This window comes from Lynx canadensis, chromosome A1, assembly GCF_007474595.2.
Source record: "Lynx canadensis isolate LIC74 chromosome A1, mLynCan4.pri.v2, whole genome shotgun sequence".
In the NCBI taxonomy this organism is placed as follows: domain Eukaryota; kingdom Metazoa; phylum Chordata; class Mammalia; order Carnivora; family Felidae; genus Lynx; species Lynx canadensis.
Genome location: NC_044303.2, coordinates 7,871,230 through 7,898,124, shown reverse-complemented (window position 1 = coordinate 7,898,124; position 26,895 = coordinate 7,871,230). Strand labels below are relative to the sequence as shown.

At 45.8% G+C, this 26,895-nt stretch overlaps 1 protein-coding gene across 2 annotated transcripts in view; it reads left to right on the top strand.

The window, feature by feature from the left end:
• FLT1 (fms related receptor tyrosine kinase 1) overlaps positions 1-26,895 on the top strand; it is a 175,721-nt gene that overhangs the window by 33,457 nt on the left and 115,369 nt on the right. For both annotated transcript variants that reach the window (XM_030308446.1, XM_030308437.1), the window contains exons 4-8: positions 17,539-17,663; positions 21,407-21,569; positions 21,907-22,043; positions 24,469-24,643; positions 25,849-25,966. In XM_030308446.1, the coding sequence (XP_030164306.1) occupies positions 17,539-17,663; positions 21,407-21,569; positions 21,907-22,043; positions 24,469-24,643; positions 25,849-25,966 (718 nt within the window). The remainder of the gene's footprint in view (positions 1-17,538; positions 17,664-21,406; positions 21,570-21,906; positions 22,044-24,468; positions 24,644-25,848; positions 25,967-26,895) is intronic.

Here is a 26,895-nt window from a genome sequence, read left to right as displayed (position 1 = left end):
GCACCCCCATAGGGAAACTTTTAAATAAAACTTTTGTTCCCACGTTATGCACATACGCATACACACATGTACACACTCGTATTTTACGTGTGTGTGCGTGCGCATATGTGGATCAAACGGAAACAAAAGTTTAAAGAGTCTCATGTAAAATGTATGTCTTATTATGGAGCTCAGTAGAGTCCGTTAAAAATTTCAAACTTCCCCAAGTTTAAGCAAGTAAACTTAGTAAAGTGTTAGCTAGTGTAGACAGCGTAGGTCATCCCTATACTTTGTGTTTAGGGAAACAGCACCAGTTATAAGCACGACGGTGTTTTTGGCACCGTGCTGACGCAGAGGCGTGGGGACAGCTCCGTGGTGGAGAGAACCGCTCTCCTCCCGTGGATGTGACCGCCCCGCTGCTGAGTGCTCCTGTACAGGACAGTCACCACGTTCCCGAAACGCGTCTCCCGCAAATCGGTGTGACCCCGGAGGGGCCGTCGGCAGACGGAGGTGATCTGCAGACGTGGGTCACACATCTGCTCCGTGCAAGGCCCCGTCGCCTGTTCTGTGGGAGGCACGGAGAGCAAAGTTCAGGGGTCTTAACGATTTTGGAGTCCCCCTGGGCTAGGACCGTGACTCAAAATAGATTTGGGAGCATTTTAAGATGCACAAGTTTAACTTTCTTCGAGAACAGCTGTTGTTCAAAAGTGGGTCTTTTAAAAAAAAATGTTTTTTAACCTTTATTTTCTGAGAGAGAGATGGCATGAGTTGGGGAGGGGCAGAGACAGAGAGAGAGAGGGAGAGAGAGAGAGGGAGAGAATGTGAAGTAGGCTCCAGGCTCTGAGCTGTCAGCACAGAGCTTGACACGGGGCTCGAGCCCACAAACCACGGGATCAGGACCTGAGCAGAAGTCGGACGTTTAACTGACTGAGCCACCCAGGTGCCCAAAGAGTGGGTCTTTCTAAGGAGTGAAGACGAATCTTCAGCGGTCCTTCTTGAGTCCCCCGTGCCAGTGTCCCGTGAAGCGTGGATGTTCTAACACTGCCCTCCATTGGGTTCCTACCCGGGTCTCACGCACAGCGGGTCCCTCGCCGGCTGCTCAGGTGACACAGCTCAGCCGGGTGATGTCTGGGCAGTTAGCATTTGTTGCCCAGTTTGCTCTCCTGGTGTGGCCAATCCAACCAGCCGAGCTGCCCTTACACGCAGGGACATCAGTGAAAACAGTAGCGGTCTGCATGCAGATTTACTTACGGAGCCTCGTGGCTTCCACCTTTTCCCCCGCGGTGATGACAACATTTGTAAGGTGGCACGCGCAAAGGCTGTTGGGATTGCATCCTCTGGCCTGCCCGGTCAGATCCACCGCGCGGTGTGGGCCAGGACCGTGATGCGCGGGGAGGGCATCGCGGGGCCGGGCAGACTCTCAGAGCTTCTAAAATCCTTTCAGTGGAATCGCTGGCATGTTTTCGTGAGAGAAACTTTAAAGAGAAAATCCCGTTCCTCTTCGTCACAATTCTCCTCCAAGGGGAGAGAGGCTTAAACAGTTTACATTCTGTAGAACGAAAGAAAATTCAGAGACCGACTCTGACAAACAAAACTCTTACCCGGACTAGCCGGCTGAATTCTTTAGGTCTGGATTTCCTGGCAAAAATCTATGACATTGTCTGTTATTGCTTGGTTAATGTTGAAGGGCATCTCCGGTTTTAAAAGTCAGTTTTCATTTGTTGCCATTTTAACATCGTTGCCTCATGTGTTTGTTCAGGAGACAGATGATCACATGGGGGTGAACAAAATTGGGGCTCTCGGCCTCCTGGAAACCCAGGTGGGCTTCCAAAAACGATAGCACTTTCAGGCTCATTTGCATTTCCGGAATTCTACCACAAATGATCTTCTTTAAGGAATTCCTGGGAACATTCTGGCCTGTCTCTGCATACAGCTTCATCAGAAATCTAGTGCAAGGTCAGATTTTGCCAGTTGGGTTTTTTTTTTTTTTCTTTTTTGCATGTTGATGAGGTTGTGTAAAAAGGGAAGGAAATATTTCTAGGATTTAAAATATACACTGATGACACTGTTGATTGGAATGGCAGAATTTTTTCCTTGGGAAACAGACCCCTCTACACCCTAGGTCTGTACTCCCTCTAGGGCCCAAGCATGAAGGAGATTATCCATTCTATCCATCACTGGGGACAGCTGATTAGGACCACATGGAGAGAGTTTAGAGAAGAGTAACTTAACTCTTATCCATTCTCCTTTCCAGCTATGTGAAATTTTGATAGAAGGCCTTCTTGGTATCTTTAAGCCCTGACATTTCACATTTCCTTTCTAGAAACATTTTTGTCATTAGACGCCAAGGGTCTTTGGCCATAGAAAACACTTCCATGTGACTGGGATAGAAACCACTCATGTTGGTAGATCTGTTGATAGTCGAGAGCATTGCATTCTCTTTCCTTAGCTCCTGCCCCAGACCTTGGGTTCACCTAGCATATTCCTAGGGATTCGGCCTGAGAACTTGATGGTACCTGCCAAAAGTTTGGGCCGTTCCTTCAGAAAGAGAGCATTTCCCGACACTCCCTAGGCTCCCTACCAGAAAATATGGGCATGCCGGCCTGCTAAGCTTTGCTAGCAACTGCACACTTGGGTATCACCAGGCCTTGAGTACAGCTACATAAATACTAAAAAATAATCAGAATGAACATAGTCTCGATTGAGCCATTTGGACACAACCTAAGACTTCGAGACGTTAACGATTGAGGTACGATCGTGAAATCTCAGGATGGCAGTGAAGTCCAAAGGCAATAAAACTGACCATACCCTGTCATTTTCCTTCTACGGTGAAGAAGCGTGGAAAACAGTACCTCAAAACTTTATGGTTTTAAGGATTTTTAAAAATCTCCTTTAAGTAATCTTTTAAGAAAAACGAGCAAGGGACTTTTTCAAGGAGAAATCCCCTTAAGCTGAAAAGGCTTTAAGTTTCTGACATTTTGTAACGTTCTTTAACAATGATAACAAAATGCCTGCCCTGCCCGGAGACCAAGAGAAGATCTGTTTTGATCTTTATGGTCCTTGCGGGTCTGATACTCTTAAGTTTTCCTTTACTCTTGAAAAGATCCGTTGTTTGGTCGTCTGTGGCATGCTTTCTGGGTTACCTGGGCATCCTCGTGGCTCACCGATGGTGCTGCTTAAAAATCGGTGACTTACTGGGACCGTAAACACCGTCCCTGCTTTCCCTCATCACATGTCCACCATGTCAACGACATGCTCGGATTCCAATTAGGTTCAAATCCCTGTTCTGATTCCGGCTAAGTCTTTGACTTTGGACAAATTCCTTAGTAAGAACGATCGTTAACCCCAAGGTCTTACCCTGCTGGACGCCATGCTAAGCACTTCGCATATGGTGAAGCCCTGCGAGTGACGCTGTCATTCTTGTCTCCATTTCACAGAAGGGCCAGGGAACTTGCTGCCACAAGTCCCGCATGTGGTACATGGTAGAGAAGGCAGGAAAGTGCTTGCCCTTCCCCACCTCCAACGGTCGAGAGGTCGTACCCGTGAACTTGCGAGGTGAGGGTGAAACATTGCGTTTTAGCGTTGGGCCTGCCGTGTGGACCACCTGCGTGTCTACTGTGACGACGCCTCCTGTTGTTCATTCGACCAGCTGCTGAGCCTCAGCCTCCTTGCCTGTAAGATGGGAAGAGTATTACTTCTGGGGTCATTAGGAGATTAAATGAGATAATAGACACAGCCCTGTGCCTGCACTTGGGAGGACCAATTGGCAGTAATTACTCTGTGTGAAAGGCGGCATGCTGGGCAGAGTAGAAATCACAGAGATGAGGCCCTCAACTCTCAAGGGGCCGGTAATTGTTCGAGCAAATGAAATAGGTTATGATGAGCCAAGGAACACAGACTAGGGACCTTCTGCCTGGGGTGCTTCCCCCCGCCCTGCCTTCCCATGCCTCCCTCCAGCTCTTCTGTACCAGCAGGTCTCGAGTTAAACACCCCCCCCCCATTCTGGAAACCTCCTCAGGGTCCCCCGAACTAGCTTTGGAACATTCCTTTCACATGGAACGCCCCCCCCCCCCGCCCCCCAGCCTCTGGGAGGACCAGGGCTGACAGTGCGAGCTTAAGCACCCGGTGCAGGGTCCAGTGACGGGAAGTGCTCAAGAATGTTCGCCAAATAAAAGAGACCGATGTGGGATTTTTCAGTTACGCTAGCCTTACCTCACCTCCCGGACTTGGACGAGGAAATTGAGGGCACGCTGAGCAAATGAGTAAAACCTTGGGAGCAAGAACTCACCTGTCATGTGACGGGATCACGATCCAAAAAGTCTCCTGCAGACAGAATAGAGAGCTGGGATTAACAAAATGAGATGTGACAGTAATTAGTGTGAAGGACTATGTGTGGCTTGCAAAACCCACTGGCCGCCCTAGGGCCGTCTGGGGGAGGCTGTGGCTGAACGAGCGCGCACGAGGGAGACTCCACATCGGCCAAGGCAATGAATCCGGTCTCGGGCTGCGTTAGTAAATACGTGGCATTCAGAATAAAGGCGGTGCCCGTCTTGCCGTTTAGTTTGTGCTTCAGGACGGACCACGAAAACGGGAATTTTAAGCAAGTTGCTCGACCCCTCCAAACTGCATTGTCACCATCTGTAAAATGGGCACCCGCCTCAAAGGGTTGGGGGCTTTAAATAATTGGATGACTTTATGATCTTCGCTGGCAAGGAACAACCCGAGAAAGGAACTGAAATGTTTGAAGAGGTAAAGAATTGCACGGGGGAAAATAGGAGGCACTATGTGATAGCCTCTTTCAAAGTTTTCTTTTTTAAAAAAAAAAAAAATTTTTTTTTAATGTTTTTATTTATTTTTGAGACAGAGACAGAGCGTGAACGGGGGGAGGGCCAGAGAGAGAGGGAGACACAGAATCTGAAGCAGGCTCCAGGCTCTGAGCCATCAGCACAGAGCCCGATGCGGGGCTCGAACTCACGGACCGCGAGATCGTGACCTGAGCCGAAGTCGGACGCGTAACCGACTGAGCCACCCAGGCGCCCCCAAAGTTTTCTTATATGAGGAAGAGACCAAGCTTCTTCAGCTCTATGACCCTAGATGACAGAACTGCTATCTAAGAACGAAAGAAGTCAAGATAGGCAGCTTTCAGCTTGACATAAGGAAACACTTTCTAACGTCCAAAGCTGTCCAAAATGAAGTGTCTCGGGACGTGGTGAGTTCCCTGTGTGTCTGGCTATTCAAACATAGGGCAGGTGCTCACTGGGTGGGTTTGGACGAGATGATGCCTCAGCGTCCTCCCGCTGTTGAGACTCACCGGGGACTTGGCACGTGTCGCTGTCACTTACCGACATGTGGCTCAGGTTCGTTATGTGCTTCGTACAAACAGCCCACTGGAATAAAATCCATCGTAGGTCGCCTTTTACGGAAAAGTTGCAGAAATCTGATACGGTGCTCGAGGTGGCGCACGTCCAGCTTTGGACCCAGATCGGGGTGATTCCGAAGCCCCCGCTCTTTTCCAACATGACCCTGCCCGGGCTTCTGCCCCAGCCCCCTCGGGGCTTTGTGTGCAATGTAAACCGGAGCTGGGGGGGGTGGGGAGGTGCAGCGTGGCACAGGATTGTGGACTGCAAGCGTGGGGGCCACATTCAGCCGACATACGTTTTGACTGGCAGGCACAGTGCTTTTGGCTGCCAATATTTAATAATTAGAGGACTTCGCATCGAAACCCGATTCCCTGCTTGTCTTTGCAAACTGGAAATTAGCCATCCTGGCCCCTGTTCCACTTGGCAACCGCCGGCCACCCCGAGTCAGGATTGCCTCTCTCAGACCTGGTCCCCACGCGCCCAACGGCCAGCTTTCTCACCGTCTCTCATCCTGCTGCTCCGTTCGTTTGCCTCCCCCGCCCGGCCCGCAGAGGGATGTCACTGTGCGACGCCCAGTGGGAACCTTTCAAGTGAATGAACGACGGATCATCAGTGTGGGTGTGGGAGAGTGCTTGCTGCATTTCCTAGGTGAGGAGGCTGTGGCCGGAGAGTCCCGTGGTGGCACAGGTTGCCCGTGTAGGATGTGAACAGAGCCCTGGCTGCTGACTCCCTGTGCCCTCGACTGTGGAAGGAACGCTAGCCCGATAGCTGCCCCCTGGGAGAACCCGTGTCCTGGCTGGAGAGGCCTGTGGCCAAGGTCCCCCTGTACTTGCTGGCTGTACCCTTGGCAGGATTTCCAGCCCTGGTAAAACAGGGCTTTCTCTGACCGCCCTGGGTGGGGACGGGGCTGTCACAGAGATGACCACAGGGGCGCTGGCACCTTACAGCAGAGAGAGCTAACTCAGCTGGATTTTAATAGTGAGAATTACTTACCAGTCTCTCGTTTTGTATTTTTAACTTCTGTCAGAAGCTCCGTGTTACCCCTCCTCTGTGCCACCATTTCTCCCATTGAGGTGGGTATTTGAAGGTGGTGTTGCTCCCGAGTCACTCAGGAGGGTTAGGGCCAGATTTTGATTTGGTGGAGAGAGAATGGTCTAGAATCAGGAAACCTGAATCCAGTTTTGGCTCAGCCATTAATACTATTCCTGTGCTTGTGGGAAGGCCTCTCCTCTCTGGGCCTCTGTTTCCTCTTCTTTAACATGAGAGACTGGGATAGGATATCGTAAAAGCCTGTTAACAGTTTTGCAACTGATGATTCAGAGGTAGAACTGGGAATAATAGGACTTGGGACCATGGCCAAGATCTTGGCGGTAGAAGAAAGAATCACAGTAGTCCTTCAGAGCTCCTTGTTTTTTCCTCTCCTCTCTCCTTCATTTCCATTTCATTTCTTTCCTTGCTTCCTGCCATCTGTCCTTTCTTCCATCTTTCCATCTGTCCGTCCTTCCTTCCATCTTTCCTTCTTTTCTTCCTTCCTTCCTCCCTCCCTTCTTTCCTTCCTTCCATCTTTCCTTCCTTCCTTCTTTCCTTCTTTCCTTCCTTCCTTCCTTCCTTCCTTCCTTCCTTCCCTCCCTCCCTCCCTCCCTTCCTCCCTCCTTTCCTCCCTTCCTCCCTTCCTTCCTTCCTTCCTTTGCCACTCTTCCTCTCTTCCTTCTTACCATCTTTTCTGTCCTTCTCTTTTCCTTTTCTTTTTGGGATGCTACAGTTGATGAAGATTAAGAGCTTGACAAAGGTCACTCATTCGGTGAACCCCAAAATCCGCTAAGCAGCTCGGTGTGAACACCCAGTGAGCGGGGTTCCAGGGCACAGGGGAAGCCTGAGACCTTGGCCTGCCTTGATCTTGTGGTCGGGTCGAGATTTCCGTCTACCCAGCGCTGCACTCTTGTTTAGATCTTCAACTAACTTATCTAGATCTTAGCTGTGGTTTTTAAAGAATGATATTCCCATTCTCCTTTAAAGCAGCATTTAGTACTTTTTCCTGTAGTCAGTCTGAGCACGTCTGTGTGGGAGAAGCATGTGCCTTGACCGTACGGCTAGACTACAGCATAAGGACCTTGAGTTCACAGACTGCTTCATGCACAGTGCTGGGTATGTGATGTGTCCTGATTTCACCTTTTTTCTTGCTCCTCCTGACATCTTCTCCAGAAACATTAGCTGGCTCTGTCCAGCCAGTGCTGGACACGGGGCTGAGAGGTGGTTGATTACCCTGATCTACAGCTAGCCACCCATGTTTCAAAGAGCAAGTTCGTGGAAACGCAAGAGGAAGGAACAAGGGCGGACTGTCTTCTGTGTTCTCTTCTCTCCTTTCTAACCCTCGCCCTTTTCTCCTCTCTTGCTATATCCAGTTAGCTGCTGTAATTAGGTCAGTGGGGCCTCGATGTGAGACCAGGCAAAACCTGTTTCTCTTCTGAAGAAGGGTAGTCAGGAAAGAGCTTTTGTACACGGAGGCGTTTCTTATTTTGTACTGCACGCATAATACATTTAAAAATCGTTGAAAGTTTAGGATAGCAGCTTGAGTCTGGAACATGAGGAGCTTTCTGGGTTTGCCTTGCTGTAACAGAAAGATCTGTGTACCGTATCTGACCTAACTGGCAGAAACCTCCAGGCTCTGAGCTGTCAGCACAGAGCCCCATGTGGGGCTCGAACTCAGGAACCGTGAGATCATGACCTGAGCGGAAGTCGGACGCTCCACCGACTGAATTTCAGAAATACCACCATTTATCCCTCCTTCCCTCCTGGCCCGAAGCGACCACTAATCTCCTTCTGTCCTGATCGGTTTGCCTCGTCTGGATATTTCATATAAAGAGAATAACGAAATACGTGGCATTTCGTCATTAAATATATCAATACATGCTGGCTTTTTTCACTCAGCACGTTTCAAAGCTTATCCACGTTACGTTGTGCCACGTGTCAGCGTTTCATTTCTTTTTGTTGCCTGGATGACATCCCACTGTATGGGTTTACCACCTTTTAGCTCTCCGTTTATCAGTACACGGACATCTGAGTTGTTCCCACCTTTTGGCCATGACATTCGTATACAAGTTTTTGTGCGGACGTAAGTCTTCACTTTCTTGGGAAGATACCTAGGGGAGGAATTGCCGGGTCATATGGTAACTCTACGTTTAGCCACGTGAAGAAATGCCAGACTGTTTTTCCGAAGGGCTACACCATTTTATGTTCCCACCAACAGTACATGAGCGTTCCAGTTTCTCTAAATCCTGGCCAGTACTTGTTACTGTGGGTTGTTTTATTATTGTTGTTGTTGTTGTTGCCATCCTACTGGATGTGAAGCAGGATCTTGTTGTAGTTTGGATTTGAATTTTGCTGATGGTTCATGATGTTGAGCATCTGTTTTTGTGCTTCTTAGCCACCGGTGTATCTTCTTTGGAGAAATGTCTATTCAGAGCCTTTTTCCAGGCTGTGAAAAAATAGCCTTTTTCTTTTTTCAAAAATTTTTTAATGTTTATTTTTGACAGAGAGAGAGACAGAGCATGAGGGGAGGAGGGGCAGAGAGAGAGAGAGAGGGAGACACAGAATCCGAAGCAGGCTCCAGGCTCTGCGCTGTCAACACAGAGCCCGACATGGGGCTTGAACTCATCGACCGTGAGATCATGACCTGAGCTGAAGTCGGACGCTCAACCGACTGAGCCACCCAGGAGCCCCAAAAATAGCCTTTTTCATTAGGCTATTTGTCTTTATTAACGAGTTGTAAGAGTTCCTCAATTTTTTATTAATAAATTTTATATAATTATAGAAGTATATTTAATATCACCTAGGCATAAAATATTGTGCTGTATGTTGTAGATATATATATATGTCTAGGTTTTAATGTATTCCAGATATGTATAAACATATTCTAGATATTCTAGATACAAATCCCTTATCAGATCTATAATTTGCAAATATTTTCTCTCATTCCGTGAGTTCTTTTCACTTTCTTGATAGTACTGTTTGAAGCACAAAAGTTTTAAATTTTGATGAAGCACAATTCATCTATTATTTTTCTTTTGTTGCTTGTATTCTATGTAAGAACCCAATGCCAAAGCTGAGATCATGAAGATTTACCTCTGTGGCTCTTTTTAAGTTTTAAAGTTTTAGTTTTAGCGTTTAGGGCTTCGATCCATTTCGAGTTAATATCTGTGTATGGTGTGATGTAAAGTACAACCCCATTTCCTTGCGTGTGAAGTTACTTCACCATTTGTTGGAAAGCCCATGCTTTTCCCACTGAATGATCTTGGCACCCTTGCCAAAGCTCAATTGACTGTAGACTCATTGACTTATTTCTGGAGTCTTAGTTCTACTCCATTGATCTGTGTCTCTGTCCTTATGCCAGTATCACACTGTCTTAGTCGCTGTCATTTATAGGCTTAGTAGTAACTTCTGAAATTGAGAAGTGAAAGTCTTCCGACTTTAGTCTTCTTTTTCAAGATTATTTTGGCTGCTCTGGATTCTTCGCAATTTTGAAGTTTAGAATCAGCTTGTCAGGTTAGCTGGAATGCTGATAGGGATTGCATGGAATCTATAGAATAATTTGGGGAGCAGTGCCATCGTTTTTGAAAATTTAAATTCTAGTTAACAAACACTGTTGTCTTGGCTTTAGTAGAACCCAGTGGTTTATCTCTTACACATGACACCCAGTGTTTATCCTGGAAAGTGCCTCCTTAATGCCCATCACCCATTTAACCCATGCCCCACCCACCTCCCCTCCAGCAACCCTAAGTTTGTTCTCTGTATTTAAGAGTCTCTTATGGTTTGCCTCCCTTTCTGTTTTCATCTTATTTTTCTTTCCCTTCCCCTATGTTCATTTGAGTTTCTCAAATTCCACATATGAGTGAAATCATATATCTTTTTCTGACTGACTTATTTTGCTTAGCATAATACTCTCTAGTTCCATCCACATTGTTGCAAATGGCAGGATTTCATTCTTTTTCATCGCTGAGTAATATTCCACTTAATATATATACACCACATCTTCTTTGTCCATTCATCAGTCAGGGACATTCAAGTTCTTTCCATACTTTGGCTCCGTCTTAATATCAATCCATGAACATGGGATGCTTCAAAAATTTATTTGTATCTTTTAATTTCTTTCCACAATGTTTTTATAGTTTCAAAGTATAAGTTTTACACTTCTTGTGCTAAACGTATTCTTGAGTACTTTTTTCTTTATGATGCTGTGGGAATTGTTTTCTTAATTTCATTTTCAGATTGTTCATTGCAGGTATATAGAAATATAACTCATTTTTGTATGTTGATCTTAGATCCTGCAATCTTATTTACTGTTCTAATAGTTTTTTTTAGTGAATTCCTTAGGATTTTCTTTTTTTTTTTTTTTTTTTTTTTTTTTCAACGTTTATTTATTTTTGGGACAGAGAGAGACAGAGCATGAACGGGGGAGGGGCAGAGAGAGAGGGAGACACAGAATCGGAAGCAGGATCCAGGCTCTGAGCCATCAGCCCAGAGCCCGACGCGAGGCTCGAACTCCCAGACCGCGAGATCGTGACCTGGCTGAAGTCGGCCGCTTAACCGACTGCGCCACCCAGGCGCCCCCCTTAGGATTTTCTAAATAGAAGAGTATGTCATCTGAAAACAAAATTTTACCTCTTCTTTTCAAATATGGGTGCCTTTTATTTTTTCTTCTTCTTGCCTAATTGTGCTGGCTAGGATATTGCATTATTTATGATAGCCATTGAGCCTCTAGTGCAGTGTTGAATCGAAATAGTGACCTTGCCTTGCTCCTAATCTTAAGGGGAAAGCATCCAGTATTTCATCATTAGTATGACATTGGTTGTTGGTTGTTAGGTTTTGTTTTGTCTTGGTTTGTTTGTTTGTTTGTTTGTTTGTTTGTTTTTGCAGACGCCCTTAGCAGGTTGAGGAAGTTCTTTTCTATTACCGGTTTGTTGAGTGTTTTTATCATGAAAGGGGTTTGGCTTTTGTCAAATGCTTTTTCTGCATCTATTGAAATGATCGTGTGCCTTTTGTTTTTTATTCTACTGATATGGTATATTAATGATGTTGATTTTTGGATATTAAACCAGTCTTGCATTCCTGGAACAAATCCCACTTAGTTATGATGTATAAGTCTCTTTATATATATTCAATGTGCTAGTGTTTTATTGAGGTTTTTTTCTGTCCACATTCACAAAAGATACTGATCTGTGGTTTCCTTGTGATACCTTTGGTTTCGGTATCAGGGTAACACTACCCTCATCGAATGAATTGGGAAGTTTTCCCTTCTGTTTTAGAAAAGTTTTTTGAAGAGTTGGTGTTAGTTATTTAAATGTTTGATAAAATTCTCTTGCCATCTGGGCCTGGGCTTTTCTTTGTTGGTAATATTTGGGTTACTAATTCAGTCTCTTTATTTACTATGGGTCTATTTGGGTGGTCCCTTTCTCGTTGAGTTAGTTTCTGTAGTACATGTCTTTGTAGGAACTTGTCCATTTCATGTTATCGAACTTACTGGCAAACAATTACAATGTTCCTTTATAATGCTTTTTATTTTAGTAATTTAGACATTTAGTAATGCCTACTGTTTCATCTCTGATTTATTGATTTGTCTTCTCTTTTTCTTGTCTTGGTTTGTCTGTTTAAAGGTTTTCCAATTTGTTCATCTTTTCAAAGAACTAGCTCTCGGTTTCACGGATTTTGCTTTATTGTTTTCCTGTTCTCTATTTCATTAATTTCTACTCTAATCTTCATTCTTTCCTCCCTATTGCTCCCTTTCGATTTAGTCTCCTGTTCTTTCCCTAGAGTTCTAAGGTGGAAGAGTGGGTTATTGGTTTGAGATCTCTTACTCCTTTTTCAAGTTGTAGGCATGCAACTATAAATTTCCCTCAACACAGCTATAAATTTTAGCTCCATCCCATAAGTTTTGGAATGTGATGTCTTCATTTTCATTCATCTCAAGGTATTTTCTAATTTCCCTTTTGATTTCGTCTTTGCTTCGTTTGCTGGTTAGGAATGTGTTGTTTAATGTGTGCTCCTTCCAAGTTTCTTGCTGTTACTGACTTCTGTTTTCATTCCACAGTAGTTGGAGAACACGCTTTGTCTTATTCCTATCCTTTTATCCATGGTTTGTTCCATGGCCTAGCATACAATTTATCCTAGAGAATGTTCGCTGTGTACTTGAGAGGAATGTATATACTACTGTGATGGATCTCTTACAGGTGTCTGTTTGGTCTGGTTGGTTAGTAGTGTTGTTCGAGTCCTCTTTTTTATTTTCTGTCTAGTTGTTCTGCCGTTATTGAAAGTGGGATATTGAGATTTTCATCTATGACTGTTGAGTTGTCTATTTCTGTCTTCGTTTCTGTCAGTTTTTGCCTCCTGTATTTTGGTACCCTGTTGTTAGTTGCATATGTTTATAATTATATCTTCCTGATACATTGACCCCATTCTTATTATAAAGTATCCTTCTTTATCTCTAGCAACATTTCTTGTTTTAGAGTATATTTTATCCAATATTAGTATAGCAACTTCAGCTTTCTTCTGGTTGCTCCAAAGCTCTGCTTCGAATTTGCAAAGGCTTTGATGGGCCCTATAAGTCAGTGTGGGAATTGCATCCCCCGGCCCCACAATTTTTTTTTTTTTTGCTTGTATTTCAAATGAAATATTTTCCTGATCAACCGACTCTCCTTGGGCACTAAGTATGGGCCACAATATGAAGGACCCGTGTGATATGAAGACTCCTGTGTCTAGAGGGAGCCCTTTTCATGGGATTGGTTCATCCTCCTCACTTCGTCCTCAATCAATTAAAATCACATCCTTCTTTAAAATAATGAGGCGTCCTCATGACCAGGAATTAGAGGTAAAGAAACTGAAATGAAAGGAAATTAGGAAAAATCTCATAAAAATCATACAAATGAGAAGGTGCTCGGAAATAAGAGATTTACTTTTGAGCTCCTCTCCAACTCCACGGAGCTTCCTTGAATTTTTTGAGTCATTTGCTTGCTCCGAACCCAGTGGAAGAACTCCCAGGCGATGCCGGTGGGGATGGAGTGGAATGAGGACGGCATGCTGGGGCTTCTGTGTCTGTGTGCCTTAATGTGCCAGAACGAGTACATATTTCAAAAGGAAAAATGAAAAACCCGTTTAAAAAATAGATGTAATACCATTCAGAGCAAGGGTCCCTGTTTGATCTTTCTCTGTGTCCGAGCCCGCTTGTTGTCCTGAAGGATGTAGCCCAGATACTCGCATTGGATGAGAAAACCTCCTATTCTGTGCCAGTTTCCTCTCATGGCTTTGAGCTCTGAGGGCTCAGAGAGGGGAGGGTGGCATGACCTCTACCTAGCTGTGCGTCGGCGCGAGTCCCTGGTGACAGCATGTCTGCACTGCCAGAACACCGACAATCTTTGGAGCAGCTCTTCCTCACTCGACAACCAGCCAATTTGGCCTCAGGAAACCACTCTGCAGTGCTGGCGGGGTTTAGAAGTCATTTTTAATTTTGTGACAAAGACAAATGCGTCCTATGGGAGTTGTAAGTGGTTTTACTGGTGATATTAATGGAACCGTGACCTCTTCTGTATCTATGGTCCTACAAAACAAAAAATGTTTGTATTAGAATATGTCAGGCAAGTTCATTCTTGGCCCTTCCTTGAAGCAAATTGCAGAGGAAGTATATACTATTAATAAGCCCAGAGCATATTGTGTGCGTGTGTGTGCGCGCGCGTGTGTGTGTATCCGCAGTCATCAGCCGATTTGCAAACACAGTGGATTTTAATGCTGCTGTTGACTTGATACAAATGATGTGTCTTGCATTGTGTTGGGACGGACGCAATTCACTGAAGTTTTGAACAGAACTGTAGTGCGCCCAGAGCTGGTATGGGTATTGGCTTTTAAAGGCCAATAGCTGTAGTAAAATTCAAGCGTTCGGGCGACCCAAAGTGACAAAAGGAAAGGAGAAATTCAAAGGCACGGTGAGTTTACCTCTTCTGTTTTCATTTGGGATTGGCATTCATTAGCCTAGAAATGACTGCACTGATGTTTACTGTTTCCTGCACAAACTTTTTATGCCAGGGCCCTTTGTTGAAAACTATTGCTTAAGGAGACCGCAAATTAAATGTGAAGGATCTACAGTTCAGTTACATGAATTAAACCATTTCCTGGTGTTTGTGTTTACCTTGGGACTCACAAAGAAGACAAAAATACAGACTCACGGGAGGAAGGAAAGGAATGATCAAATCCCAATAGTTTCTGGCTGAAAGTCTAGCTCAGCAACTTTATTTAGGGGAGGAATTTTGTGCTGATAAGTGAATCTTTGTCTCTGCATAATTAACTTTTCCTCCCTCCGTATGTCGCTACGCCCACTGAGCTCTCCCGGTAGAAATATCATATTAACTGTGCAGTTAACGTCCCATTCTGTTGTGCAAAGCTGAAATAAATCCAATGCAGAATTGATAGTTTTCCTCAAGTAAAAATGGACGCTGCTTTAGAATTCGAGACCTACCTTCAATAATTCAAAATGTTATTGTAAAATAACATATGCTCGTTCTAGACCGTCTGACAGTCTATAAAAAGGTAAATAAGAAAATAATCTGTAAAGCCACTCCTCAAACATTTTAGTGTAATCATTTGTCTTTTTCCTATGCCATATATGAATGTGTATTTCTGCCTTTTATCGTTCAGATCACGGGTATAATTTGCGATTTTCGTATACCCTAACACCTACTGTCCCTACTGTTCAAATCTCTCATAATAATAAGAAAAGCCACGCCTATAGTGGTCACTGTCTGCCAGGTAAGTGTTCTTCATGTAACCCTCATAAGAACCCTTTGAAGTTCATTTTGCAGATGAAGGACAGAGGCTAAAATGATTGGCCTGTGTGCTCTTAACCACCATGATCTGTTGCTTCCCTCCGACTCAGCCTCGTAAGGGCCTTGTGCCTAGGCTTCCCCTCACCGCCCTGGCCCCTTGGTGATTGTCCTCTTCTCAGAACTGCTCCATTGCCAGACAGTAGGACACAGGGCACATCCTTTCCCCACTGAATGTCTGAGAATCAGCCTCAGTCTCTGAGGAGCGATTGCCAGATGCAGCCCTTCCTGAGCGGGGGGAGGGGGGCAGGGGGAAGGGGGGAGGGGAGGGGGAATGCCAGCCCTGAGGGTGGGGACGGGGGAAGGAGGTCAGGAGGCCTCCAGGCCTGGCTCTGTTCACGTCACTTCACGTCACTTCACGTATTTACACCTCCGTCTTCTCATCTGTGAAAGGAGGGTTGTTGGGTAGCCCTTCATCCATTTTGTTCATTTGTTCGCTCGTGTGATCATTCGTTCGTTCAGTGCACGTCAGATGGGGATGACTACAGTCTGTTTCTTCTCCTCTAGGAATTCTCCATCCAACGTGTAGCCAGAGAAGTAACCTGCCCGTTCAGCATCCAGTATTTGAAGTGGGATAGCCCAGGGGAAAGCCCAGAGGGTGGGCTGGGCGGAGAAAGGGTGTAAGGAAGGGGCCGGCCCAGCACGCTTCCCAGAGGACAAGGAGGAATTATTTAGAAATCTAGGGCATGTGAGCTGGGCTGTGATAATAGGGTCTTTCTAGTATCTAGTGTGTACCAAATGATTCCATCTTAAGCAGGCTACAGCAGTATCATCTTTTTTGCAGGGGTTGGGGGATTAAAACTACAGGAATTTATTGTCTCACGTTCTAGAAACTAGAAGTTGAAGCCAAGGTGTCAGAGGGCCACGCTACCTCGGACACCGGCAGGGGGACCCTCCCTGGCTTCTTCCTACCTTGTGGTGGTTGCTGGTGATCCTTGGCCTCCCCTGACTTGCACCTGCGGCTCTCCAGTCTCTCCCTGGGTCTTCATGTGGCTTCTCCCTCCGACGTCTGTCAACGTAGGCCCGTCTTCTTATGGCCACCAGTCGCACCAGAGTAGGGGCCCGCCGTACGTAACTGATAATTTCATGGGCAGTGGTTCCATTTGACCCAAACGAGGTCACATTCTGAAGTCCTGGGGGTCAGGACTTCAACCTTGTGTTTTTTGGGGGGACACGGTTCTACCCATGACAACCTCATAGCCACCAGCTAGTCTAGGCAACCACTGCCTACTTCTTGCTCTGTTTCTTTCCATTCTCCATCCGGCATCCAGAGTGAGCTTCCTAAAGTACAGCAAGCAGGTGGGGACCTAGTTGGGTCTTTCAGGCCCAGATGGAGAGAGTAGACACTGGGGTTCTTTCCATCTGGGCGTGTGGGCTGGAGTCAAGGGCAGAAGATGGGAGCACAGCGACTCCTGAAGAGGTCATGAAATGGCAGCGGGCTCTTGAGGGCAAGGGCAAGGTAGACCGTGCAAATGTTTCTAAGACATATGATGCCTTTCTGGTCCCCAGAGGAACCACAGGGAAGCTGAACAGGTGGTTTGAATCCTTCTGGCCTCTGAGACTTGGCCAGATGCCATACTTTTTAAGGGTGGTATCTGGGTGATGGTTTAAAGCCTTTTCCAGTCCTTTTGCATGCACTGGGACACGTTATGCCATTCGTAGATATGTAGTGCGTGTCAGAGACCTCTGATGTGCCTGTGAAGTGAATGTGGTCTTCAACACTGCTTCTCCAACCTTTCCCCTTGTCCTAAGCAGCTCAGAGCTTCTCATTCATGATTAGTCTGCTGGGGATGGTCTTGAAGTCAGGCTTCTGTCATTCAAATGCGAATCCTGTCTCCCAAGTTGATACGTCTGCATTACCTCTATCTGCCAGTCATCTGTGCTCCAAAGTCAACTGACCATCGCATCCAGGGCCCTTTGACTCCTTACAAAGGCTCCGGAGGGCGCTTCCTGAGGCACTTAGCGTAGCTGTGGCAAGAAGTTCATGCAGAATACTCTCCTTGCTTTTTCCCTGCACTTTCACGGTTTCTTTCCCATAGTGACCTAAACCCACCGCCACCCCGCCCGTTTCACAGTTGCAATATCGGGGCATCAGGGGCAATCTGACCCCAGGCCAGGAACAGAAGAAGGAACCTGGTTCGCTATAGAGGCATTCTTTTCCTGGGCAAAAACAGAGGGCCAAATTCAGAGACGAGAATGTGTGAATTTATGGGTCACGTGATGGGGGACCTTTGACATGACCATACTGTTTCACCAGCCATAATGTCTACACGTTCTTCATACAACCACTTATATGTATGTTTTGTTTTGTTTTTTTGCATTTTCTTCTCATTCAGATACAGATAGACCTTTCTTAGAGATGCACAGTGAAATACCTGAAATTATATATATGACTGAAGGAAGGGAGGTCGTCATCCCCTGCCGGGTCACGTCACCTAACATCACTGTTACTTTAAAAAAGGTAAAGCCGAGCAATGCTTCTCTCAGAATACCTTTACTGCAAATGAGCACGGTGAATTCGTCATTTTATCGCTCTGGAATGGTTTTCTTACAGACATTCGGGCTGCTCAGTGGACTTTTCTGGAGTGTCTTTTGACTATAAAGGATAAGTGCTAGACGTCGTACCCATGCATGTATTTAAATGAAATAAAATGATAACGTGGGCATAAATGTGTGTGAATATAATGAAAGAACTAAAATTGTAGGAATGTTTCTGTATTGCCACAAATCCAAATGTCTGCAGATGTGGGGGAAAAAAAACCCAGTTCTCTTGCTTCTGTGAGTCAGTAGCTTGGCAGAGAGCGGTTAATCTAGAGTTTTGCTGAGGACGGAACGATGAGACAAGTGCCTAGGGAGCCACCACTGTGAGTTTGAGTCGCGAAGTTCCTGGTAACAACAAGCTTATCTCCTGCTGGGCATCCAAACTTAGCTGCTTAGGAAAAGGGAAGAGAGGGGGAGAGAAAGTTATGCTTGAGATTTTTTTATTCTTTATACCGTGTTATAAATTATGCACGTGGAGAAGGAAAAAGATTTGGAGTCGAATCCAATAAAGACAAGGACTAAAATGTGACATTCCGGCTAATTCATCGGCAATAAGAGTTTGGGAGTGGACTAGGGTTGAAAGTCGGACAAGAACTCCCCAGGCGGAAAGCTGTGGTGACTCCTAAGAGCTTTGAGCTTTAAAGGAAGAAGTTAAGGCTGTCCCAAGGCAGCACCAAGGCAGCACCCAGCACAACGGCTCACACTGTGGGTACTCCGGAGGAGTTTGGTGATGGTGGTAGTCGAATTGGAAAAGTTCAGAGTGATTTTCGCTATCACTGTTGACCTTGAATCCTGGAGTATGATGGAAGCGTCTTCTTCCCTTGCCTTCACTTTCCTACATTACTGATTTGATAGAAGCCCTCGATATAGTCCATCGGTGACAGGTCTTGGCTTCCATTGTATCCGTGTGTCACCACCCATGTTGAAAAGCAGTATATTTCAGCGCTGGAAATGGCCAGAGGAGCTAACCCAACTGGTGGAAGGAAAAACTGAGATTCTGGAGGAGTTGAAGACCCTCCCACCACAGGCCACAATGGCCATCGGAATCCGTATCTTGACTCCTCCTTCCATGACCTTGCCACCTTTGCTAATGGTTTAGTTGGTACAGGAGAAAGGCCAGCATGGTTAAGAGCAGAGCCCTGTGGCACGCTGCCTGGATTCTTACCACCCGACCACTTAACCTGCTGGGCAAACTGGCTAGTTATCAGAGCTCCCTCCACCTCAGTTTCCTCACTGGAGAGATAGGAGTGATTACAGTAGCACCCGCCTCACTTGGATGTCAGGAAGTAGCTGAGGTGATACATTAAAAGCCCTTGGAACTGTTCCTGGCCCAAACTGAGCCCCCATTCGAGGGTATCTGTCTAACACTTTAATACTCAATGCTTGATTGATTATCCAGTGATATTTCTTATCAAGCATGGTGTCCATTCCTCTTAGTTTGACGTAATCATCTCTCTGTGATTAATATAGAACGTCTCTGTTTCGTGCAAGCCCCTTGCCTTTTTGCTCTAACGCAGATCGCTGGTCTGTTGTAAGAAACACTCCCAGATTCCCACGTGTACAAATTTGAGGAGGAAGTTTTTCTACCTAAGATCTCTAATACACACAAGCAAGAGAGCAAGGCATAGTGTTCTAATAGGGGTTTGGGTTTGCCCCGTATATACTGGAACGAGTCTGTGTTGCCCTAAAGTTGCTCTAAGATCTCCGCGCCCCCCGCCCCCCGCTTCTCCTCTTAACCCTTTTAACTTGCTGTCCCCTCCCTCTCCTCTCCCCATGGCCAGCGGTGGCAGAGCCAAGGTCACCTGAAGACAGCCTCCCGTACAGTCCTTTCTTTCGAGGCCGCTCATCCTCCTGTCCCTTTACGACACACATAGCCACCACCGTAGCTGATGAGCTCTTGTCACCTCTGAACAAAGTTTCTTTGTCAGTGGAATACTATTAGTGGCGGTAAGGGTAGATGAGAGTAAGAGAATCTTAGTCGAAAACCTTAAAGGAAACTTCAGTATATTTTTCAGTTGGGCTGAGGAAGTCCATCAGCAAACCTTCCTTTTACATTCCTTTTACATTCAGCAAAAAGCTACGCTGTTTTAGCTTTATTTATTGGACAGAGAGAGCGAGCGAGCCCGAGTAGGGGAGGAGCAGAGAGAGGGAGAGGGAGAGAGAGCATCCCAAGCAAGCCCGGCACTGTCAGCACGGAGCGCGATGCAGGGCTCGGACCCACGAACCGGGAGATCACGACCTGGGCCGAAACCCAGAGTCAGACGCTTAACCGACTGAGCCACCCAGGCGCCCCTGCGTTCACCTGCTGTTAAGGCATCAGAAATTTCAATCCCTGACTTCAGTTTTCCCGAGCTTTTCCCTTCATCGTGTGCACCGAATTAGAGGAGAAGGTTCTTTCTCTTCCACCTAGCATTCCTAAGTTTGCAGATGGACTCACGATTTACTGAAACACGAAGTGCGTCCCTCACTTGCGTGCAGGTCTTCAGAAACAGGCTGCAGTTCCTCTCAGAGTTAAGAAACACAGACATAGACCAACACAGACGTGCTCTCGGAGACAGGGCACTGGTGACTTTTCACATAGGAATTTCTGCCATAGAGTCACAAATCCCGGCCAGATTAGCTCCTTCAGCAAGCAATATAAATAATTGATAAACAGAGGAGTGAACGCAAGGTGCACTTTCTTAGAAGAAGACAGAAAAGATCTGAAACTTCTTCAGGGCAGTTTGGCCTTTTCCTTTATAATCTGTTGTGGGAAGGTAGTCTGGTTCTTTATCCTTTTTTAGCGGGAGATAAGTCACAGTGGTAGCCAGGGTGCTCTGCCTCTGAAATTGGGCTGGCGATCTGGCATCGGGGGAATTTGGCTGGACCACTCAGTATGCAGCAGTGCCCCTTAGTAAAGCCTGACCTTGAGGCGGGTTGTTTATATCGCCGTCTTCAAAAATAAAGTCCTTGGCGTCCAGCAGAAGGCATAAGGGCCAATCAAATCATGGATTCCTTCCTTCCGTTTGGACTCACTGTGTTTGGGAATGCTTCTGAGAATTTGAGAGCACTTCATTCATGACAGCACTCTGCATCTGTTTGCAGCTGTGTCTGCTGTCCGTTTCGTTGGCGTTTTCCCTCCCAGATGATAACCCCAGCGAGAGCCAAGTCAATGGTGTGCATCTCCAAGGACTTGGAATTATCTACGGTCCTCCTAGGACAGCCACCTCTTTACTAAGTCATGCAAAAATGGGAGGACAAGTTATGGCTTATTAAAAGCTCCAGATGATGGGACTCGGGAGGGTAACCTGGCAGCCCCAGAGGAAAAATTCCTCAGTGGTTTCTCTACCGAATATCAGGCCAGTCTATTGCAAGGCTGATTCCCGGAGGCCAAGTGATAAGGGCTCCCACTGGAAGTCTGACGTGACAGCTGGGTCCGTCCTGGGTGGGTGCGGCTCGTCACTGAGGCTGATAATGAATTCTTATAATAATTACTATAATTTGTCATCATCATGTGTTTCTTGCTACATGCGAAGAAAACAAAAAAGCCAATTAGCACAAACTAGAGTTTTTACCTATACTGTTTGCATCTTCGCTGAAAATTATGTTTTCAGAAGCCATCAGTGAAGCCGTATCGCCACGGTGCTGGTGCGATTTTGTTCAAGCCCATCTCTTTCTTTTCAGTTTCCACATGATACTCTGATCCCTGATGGAAAACGAATAACCTGGGACAGCAGGAAGGGTTTCATAATAGCAAACGCCACATACAGAGAAATAGGGCTTCTGGTGTGTGAAACAACAGTCAACGGACATCTGTACAAGACAAACTATCTTACCTATCGACAAAGTAAGTGGTGTTCCAGAGGCATGGACGTGAGCCAAAATGCTCCAGCGTGTATCTGCTTAATGAAACTTTGATTTAAAAAAATTTTTTTAACGTTTATTTATTTTTGAGACAGAGAGAGAGAGAGCATGAACGGGGGAGGGGCAGAGAGAGAGGGAGACACAGAATCTGAAACAGGCTCCAGGCTCTGGGCCGTCAGCACAGAGCCCGACGCGGGGCTCGAACTCACGGGCCGTGAGATCATGACCTGAGCTGAAGTCGGACGCTTAACCGACTGAGCCACCCCGGCGCCCCTGAAACTTTGATTTAAAAAAAAAAATCTCATTTCTTGTGCTTGCAGCCAATACAATCATAGATGCCCAAATAAGCACTCCAAGCCCAGTCAAGTTGCTACGAGGTCGCACTCTTACTCTCAACTGTACAACTACCACTGCCTTGAACACAAGAGTTCAAATGACCTGGAGTTATCCCGGTGAAGTGAGTGACGTTTTTTTCTATTTCTCCCGTAGGGCGATATTTATTTTTGGCGAGTGAAACGCCACTGCGTTTTTGAGGTGGGAAAAATCAGGGTATTCCGACTCCTGTGGCCGTTGGAGTCAACAGGGAAGCTGTGGGTTTGCTGGGATGCTTTCCTGGTCTGACTTTTGGGAGTATGTGTGCACAGATACGGTCTTTTGATGTCTGGAGGTTTTGTTTTGAAGTGTCTAGGCTGGTATTTCTATCGCATGATTCCGGGTGGAAGAGGGGATTGTCTCATCCCTGGAAACTTTCTCTGGGGTTTAGAGATGAGAGAGAAATTTATCACTAGATGCCAGGCAGGGACTGTCTTTTGTAAGAACAACAACAAAAAGTTGTTGTCAGCGCATTAATTGAAGATACTGGCCGACAGTCAGGCACCTGATCGGAGCGTGTTTGGAAAGGGGAGATATTACAGCCCAGCCATCCCCTACTCCGTCTGTGAAGTGACAAAGGGGCAGTGCTGTCCTTCAGAAAAACGAGAAGAACAAAGGCCAAGTCGGGTTTCCTCATTCAAAGCAAACATCCTTGCAAACAATCGTCTGAAAATGTGTAGATGGGGAGTCTGTGATCAACGGTTAAGAAACTCGAACTGTCCCCGCGGCACCCGCTTGCCGTGTGTTAGTATGATTGACGCGGCACAGCCCAAGCTCGGTGATGTTTCTGGGTTTTGGTAGAAATCAAATATTCTCAATAAACGCCAGGAGGGAAGAAACTCTTGCCCTGCTAGTGGCTCTACTCTCAGAGTGTGATGATACATCTACTGACGGCCAGTTACCTTCTAAGATGGCACTGTCTAGTAGAACTTTCTGTGATTGAAATATCTTTGCTGCCTAATATAGTAACCACTAGCCCCATATGACTAATGAGCACCTAGAATGTGGCTGGTGTGAGTAAGGAATTGGATTTTTAAACTTTATTTTATTTTTTCAAGATTTTTATGTATGTCTTACTTTTAGAGAGAGAGAGAGAGAGAGAAGCAGCTCCAGGCTCTGAGCCCTGAGCACAGAGCCCGACATGGGACTGAAACTCAAAAACTGTGAGATCATGACCTGAGCCACAGAAGTCAGACGCTCAGCTGATGGAGCCACCCAGGCGCCCCTTTTATTTTAATTTTGATAGCTAGGTGTGGCTGATGGCTGCAGTGTTAGACCAAAGCAGATATCTGAACCCCAGGATCAGCTGTTTTCCAAAGACAGAAACAATACCAATGTTATTCAACTTTGAGAAGGCAAGAGTTCTCTAAGCGAGAAGACGGAAGTAATACCTACAAAGAGCGAGGGCTTTTCCGTAACTCTATTTAGGGGACCGACTGTCTGATTTTTGACGGTGGTGACTGCCATCTTCCTTCTGGTTTCTGCTGAGAAGGAAGACAGTGGCCTAACCGTGTGTCTGTTTCAACAGGGCAATGCAAGGACAGGTGGGTAGAAGTTTCTTAAACATGGCACAGACGAGTGCTAAGTTTAACACCTAAAGACCAGTTCACAGCTTCCAAAGTCTTTCTTTTCCATGCCTCCTCATGGGGAAGGATGGAGAGGGAGAAAAAACATATTATGTGTTATAAAATGTAATGCTAAAACACGGGGGCGGGGAAGGAACAATGAAAGGAAAAGGCAATGTGATCTCATCTTCTCAAAACCAGGAAGGAGTCATTGTGGCCAATTTACACCCGCTGAGCCCCGGGGCCTGCTCTTGGTGTTCAGTGAGGCAAACACGGGACAACATCCCACCGCTGCCACCACTGGTGGGTAGGTGGCTTTGCACGTCCTCAGATCCGTTTGGTGTGATTTGGCCGAAGTTGGAGAGCATCGCCCAAAGAGCGAGATCGCGAGGCCAGGACGGTTACAGCTTAGTGCGTGCAGCCAGGACTCGGGACTGTCTCCTTCATTTCTAGGAAGAGAGCAAAAGGAAACCCACGTGGTGTTCTATTCGAGAAGCAGTCATTACGCCAGGCACTAAAGATAACGATTGCCTGAGTTAGTGATATCTACGCGCAGAGAACTGGGGACTGTTTAGAGGGCTGTGTGCTTAGAGGGAAGGCACGAGATTGACACTCAGAAGGCCTGAGTTTCCAGCCCTTCGTGGTCTCTGACACTTCAGTTTCTTCACCTGTCAAAGGGCAGCAAGGCTGCCCGTCTCCCTGGGTTGTTGGGAGAAACCGTTGAGATAACGCACATGAACGTCCGTCTGGAGAAAACGAAGTGCTAACAAATGTTACTGGGGCAGGTATTTGAAACGCATGGGGACAGAGAGTTTCCAAACATCTTGCCATTAGATGGGTTTGCTTCTTGGCATAAAATGTTGCTCTCCGTCATAACCTGAGAAATGCTGTACCCTTGTGCGTGAACAAGACTGTTTCTACATTTGTTATACATTTTCTTTCTAGGCAAAGAAGAGAGCTTCTATAAGGCAACGAATTGGCCGACGCAGTTCCGACGCTAATGTGTTCTACAGTGTTCTTATGATATACAATGTGCAGAACAGAGACAAAGGACTTTATACTTGTCATGTGAAGAGTGGCCCGTCATTCAAATCCGTTAACACCTCAGTGCACGTATATGGTAAGCAAATTCATCCTCGACTTTCTGATCATGGTGGGTTTGGGGCAGGCGCTATAAAAATGTACGTTCTCTTTTGGCCAAGAGGCACCCTATCATGAGCGATATAGTTTGCTCCCCCTCCTAGCCTCTGCCAAAAAGCAAATCGCTTTAAGTGCTCTTTAAATTTAATATTTTCGAATTGGACAGAGGATCTTTTCCTTTCCAGTAAACTGTGGTTAATAATTCAGTAAGATCATGTTATAATCTCTATTAAATTCTTTTTCTCATCTTCCATATGAACAAACCAGAAAAACATGGACAGATTTTCCTTTATTCTCTGGGGGAAATCTCTCAGGTACCCCTAGGATTTAGGGAAATGAAAATGGTGTGATAAATTACTTAGAATTGATGTGATTTTTTTATCCCTGGTTTTAGTCTCATGAAATCCTAATGTTGTCGCTTAATTCCAACAGGCAAATTCTGTAAAGAAAATACTTAACAGTCCCTGAAAACCTTACTTATTTCCACTGTTGAAAAACGGTGAGGGGCAGAATCTATGGAACAATGCCGACAGTGGCCTTTGATATTCTTTTTCCTTTACTTTTTTTAATGTTTATTTTATTTTTGAGAGAGATAGAGAGGGAGAGAGGGAGGGAGGGAGGCAGAGAGAGGGAGACAGAATCCGAAGCAGACTCCAGGCTCTGAGCTGTCAGCACAGAGCCCGACGCAGGGCTCGAACTCACGAACCGCGAGGTCATGACCTGAGCCGAAGTCGGCCGCTTAACCGACTGAGCCACCCAGGCACCCCTTTTGGGATTCTTTTGACTTTCTCCAGTCAGTTTTTGAAATCAGATCGGTTATTTTCAGGTGCCCGAAGACTTTCTTCCATCATACTCACGTTGGGCAAGCAGGTTTTTAGAAGTCTCTGTACTCTTCTCTTACTGTGATGTGGATATGTGAGGTGTTCTGCTTTCTGTTGCCCTGCCTCTGCTTTTCTGTTTTGCTTGTAGCCATTTGATGCAAAGTGTTTTCACCGGTGAGAGTGCTTCTAAATTATTTTATTCCTGGATCGATATGGGGCTCATCGATAGGCTTGGTCAGAATTCAGTGCCATTGGGTCATTGCTCACAACCGTCCTTGAATGAGGCAGTGAGTTGGGTTGTTTTTGTTCTGGTCAAGATAAACATAGTCTTTTCTAATCTATTTTATCACCTCTCCTTTCAAAGATAAAGCGTTCATCACTGTGAAACATCGAAAACAGCAAGTGTTGGAAACTGTTGCCGGCAAGCGGTCTTACAGGCTGTCTATGAAAGTGAAGGCATTTCCCTCGCCAGAAGTCCTGTGGTAGGACCATAATTATTTTCCTATCAGTTTAAGATATGCCGTGTTAAGTAGGAAGATGCAGGAGCCCGGTGACTTGAATTCCTGAAAAAAATAGCAAGATAATAAGTTCCCCAGACAGCGGTAGAAAGCAGAGAACTCTGTGGATTTCTGGGCCGGGAGGGAAGGAGGTAGACCGGGCCGGAGGGGAGGCGACACGGTGTGTCACAGGACAGAGCAAGGGATTCGGTGTTTCTGAGTTCTCAGTTCAGGTTAGCCGTTCACTCCCTGTGACTAAATTTCTGCAGCTCTAAGCCTCTCTATGATGTCAACGTCCTTTGAATGGAGTGTGTTGGGCAATGGATAGGAAGCATCTTGAATATGTAACATGCTCTAGTAACCCTGAAGAAGCAGGCCCTTGTAATGAGGATAATAATTCTTTTATTATCTGAAAATAATTCTTTTATACACAGCTGGGATGAAAGTTCCAGTCTTGTTTTAAAATTAAACAAACATTAATAGAGACAAGACTTATTCAGTTGCAGGGGCGGACGAATGGACCTACTTGAACTAATTAAGGGGTTTTTTTTGGCTCGAAGTTTGCATATTCAGAAACTCCTGAAGCAGGTTTTTTGTTTTTTTTTAATGTTCGCACAACACCTGATGTAAAACAATGTAATCTGTTGATAATCTGCAGTCATTCTGTGAAATCATTTCTGAACACCAGTATCTTTGGCCCAGACCGTTACATTTTAAACAAAGAGTCCGGTGTGAAACCGATTAGGAAAACAACCCAGACAATATAGAAGCGGTACCACCGTAGAATCACCTTCACCAGCCCTTATTTTGCTGGTGCGTGATTGCGTGATTTGTTCTCCGTTTCCTCAAATAGTTAATAGGGAGTTAAAGAGAACGTTAAACTCTGCTTTGCCCCTCCATGCCGTCGCAGTAAA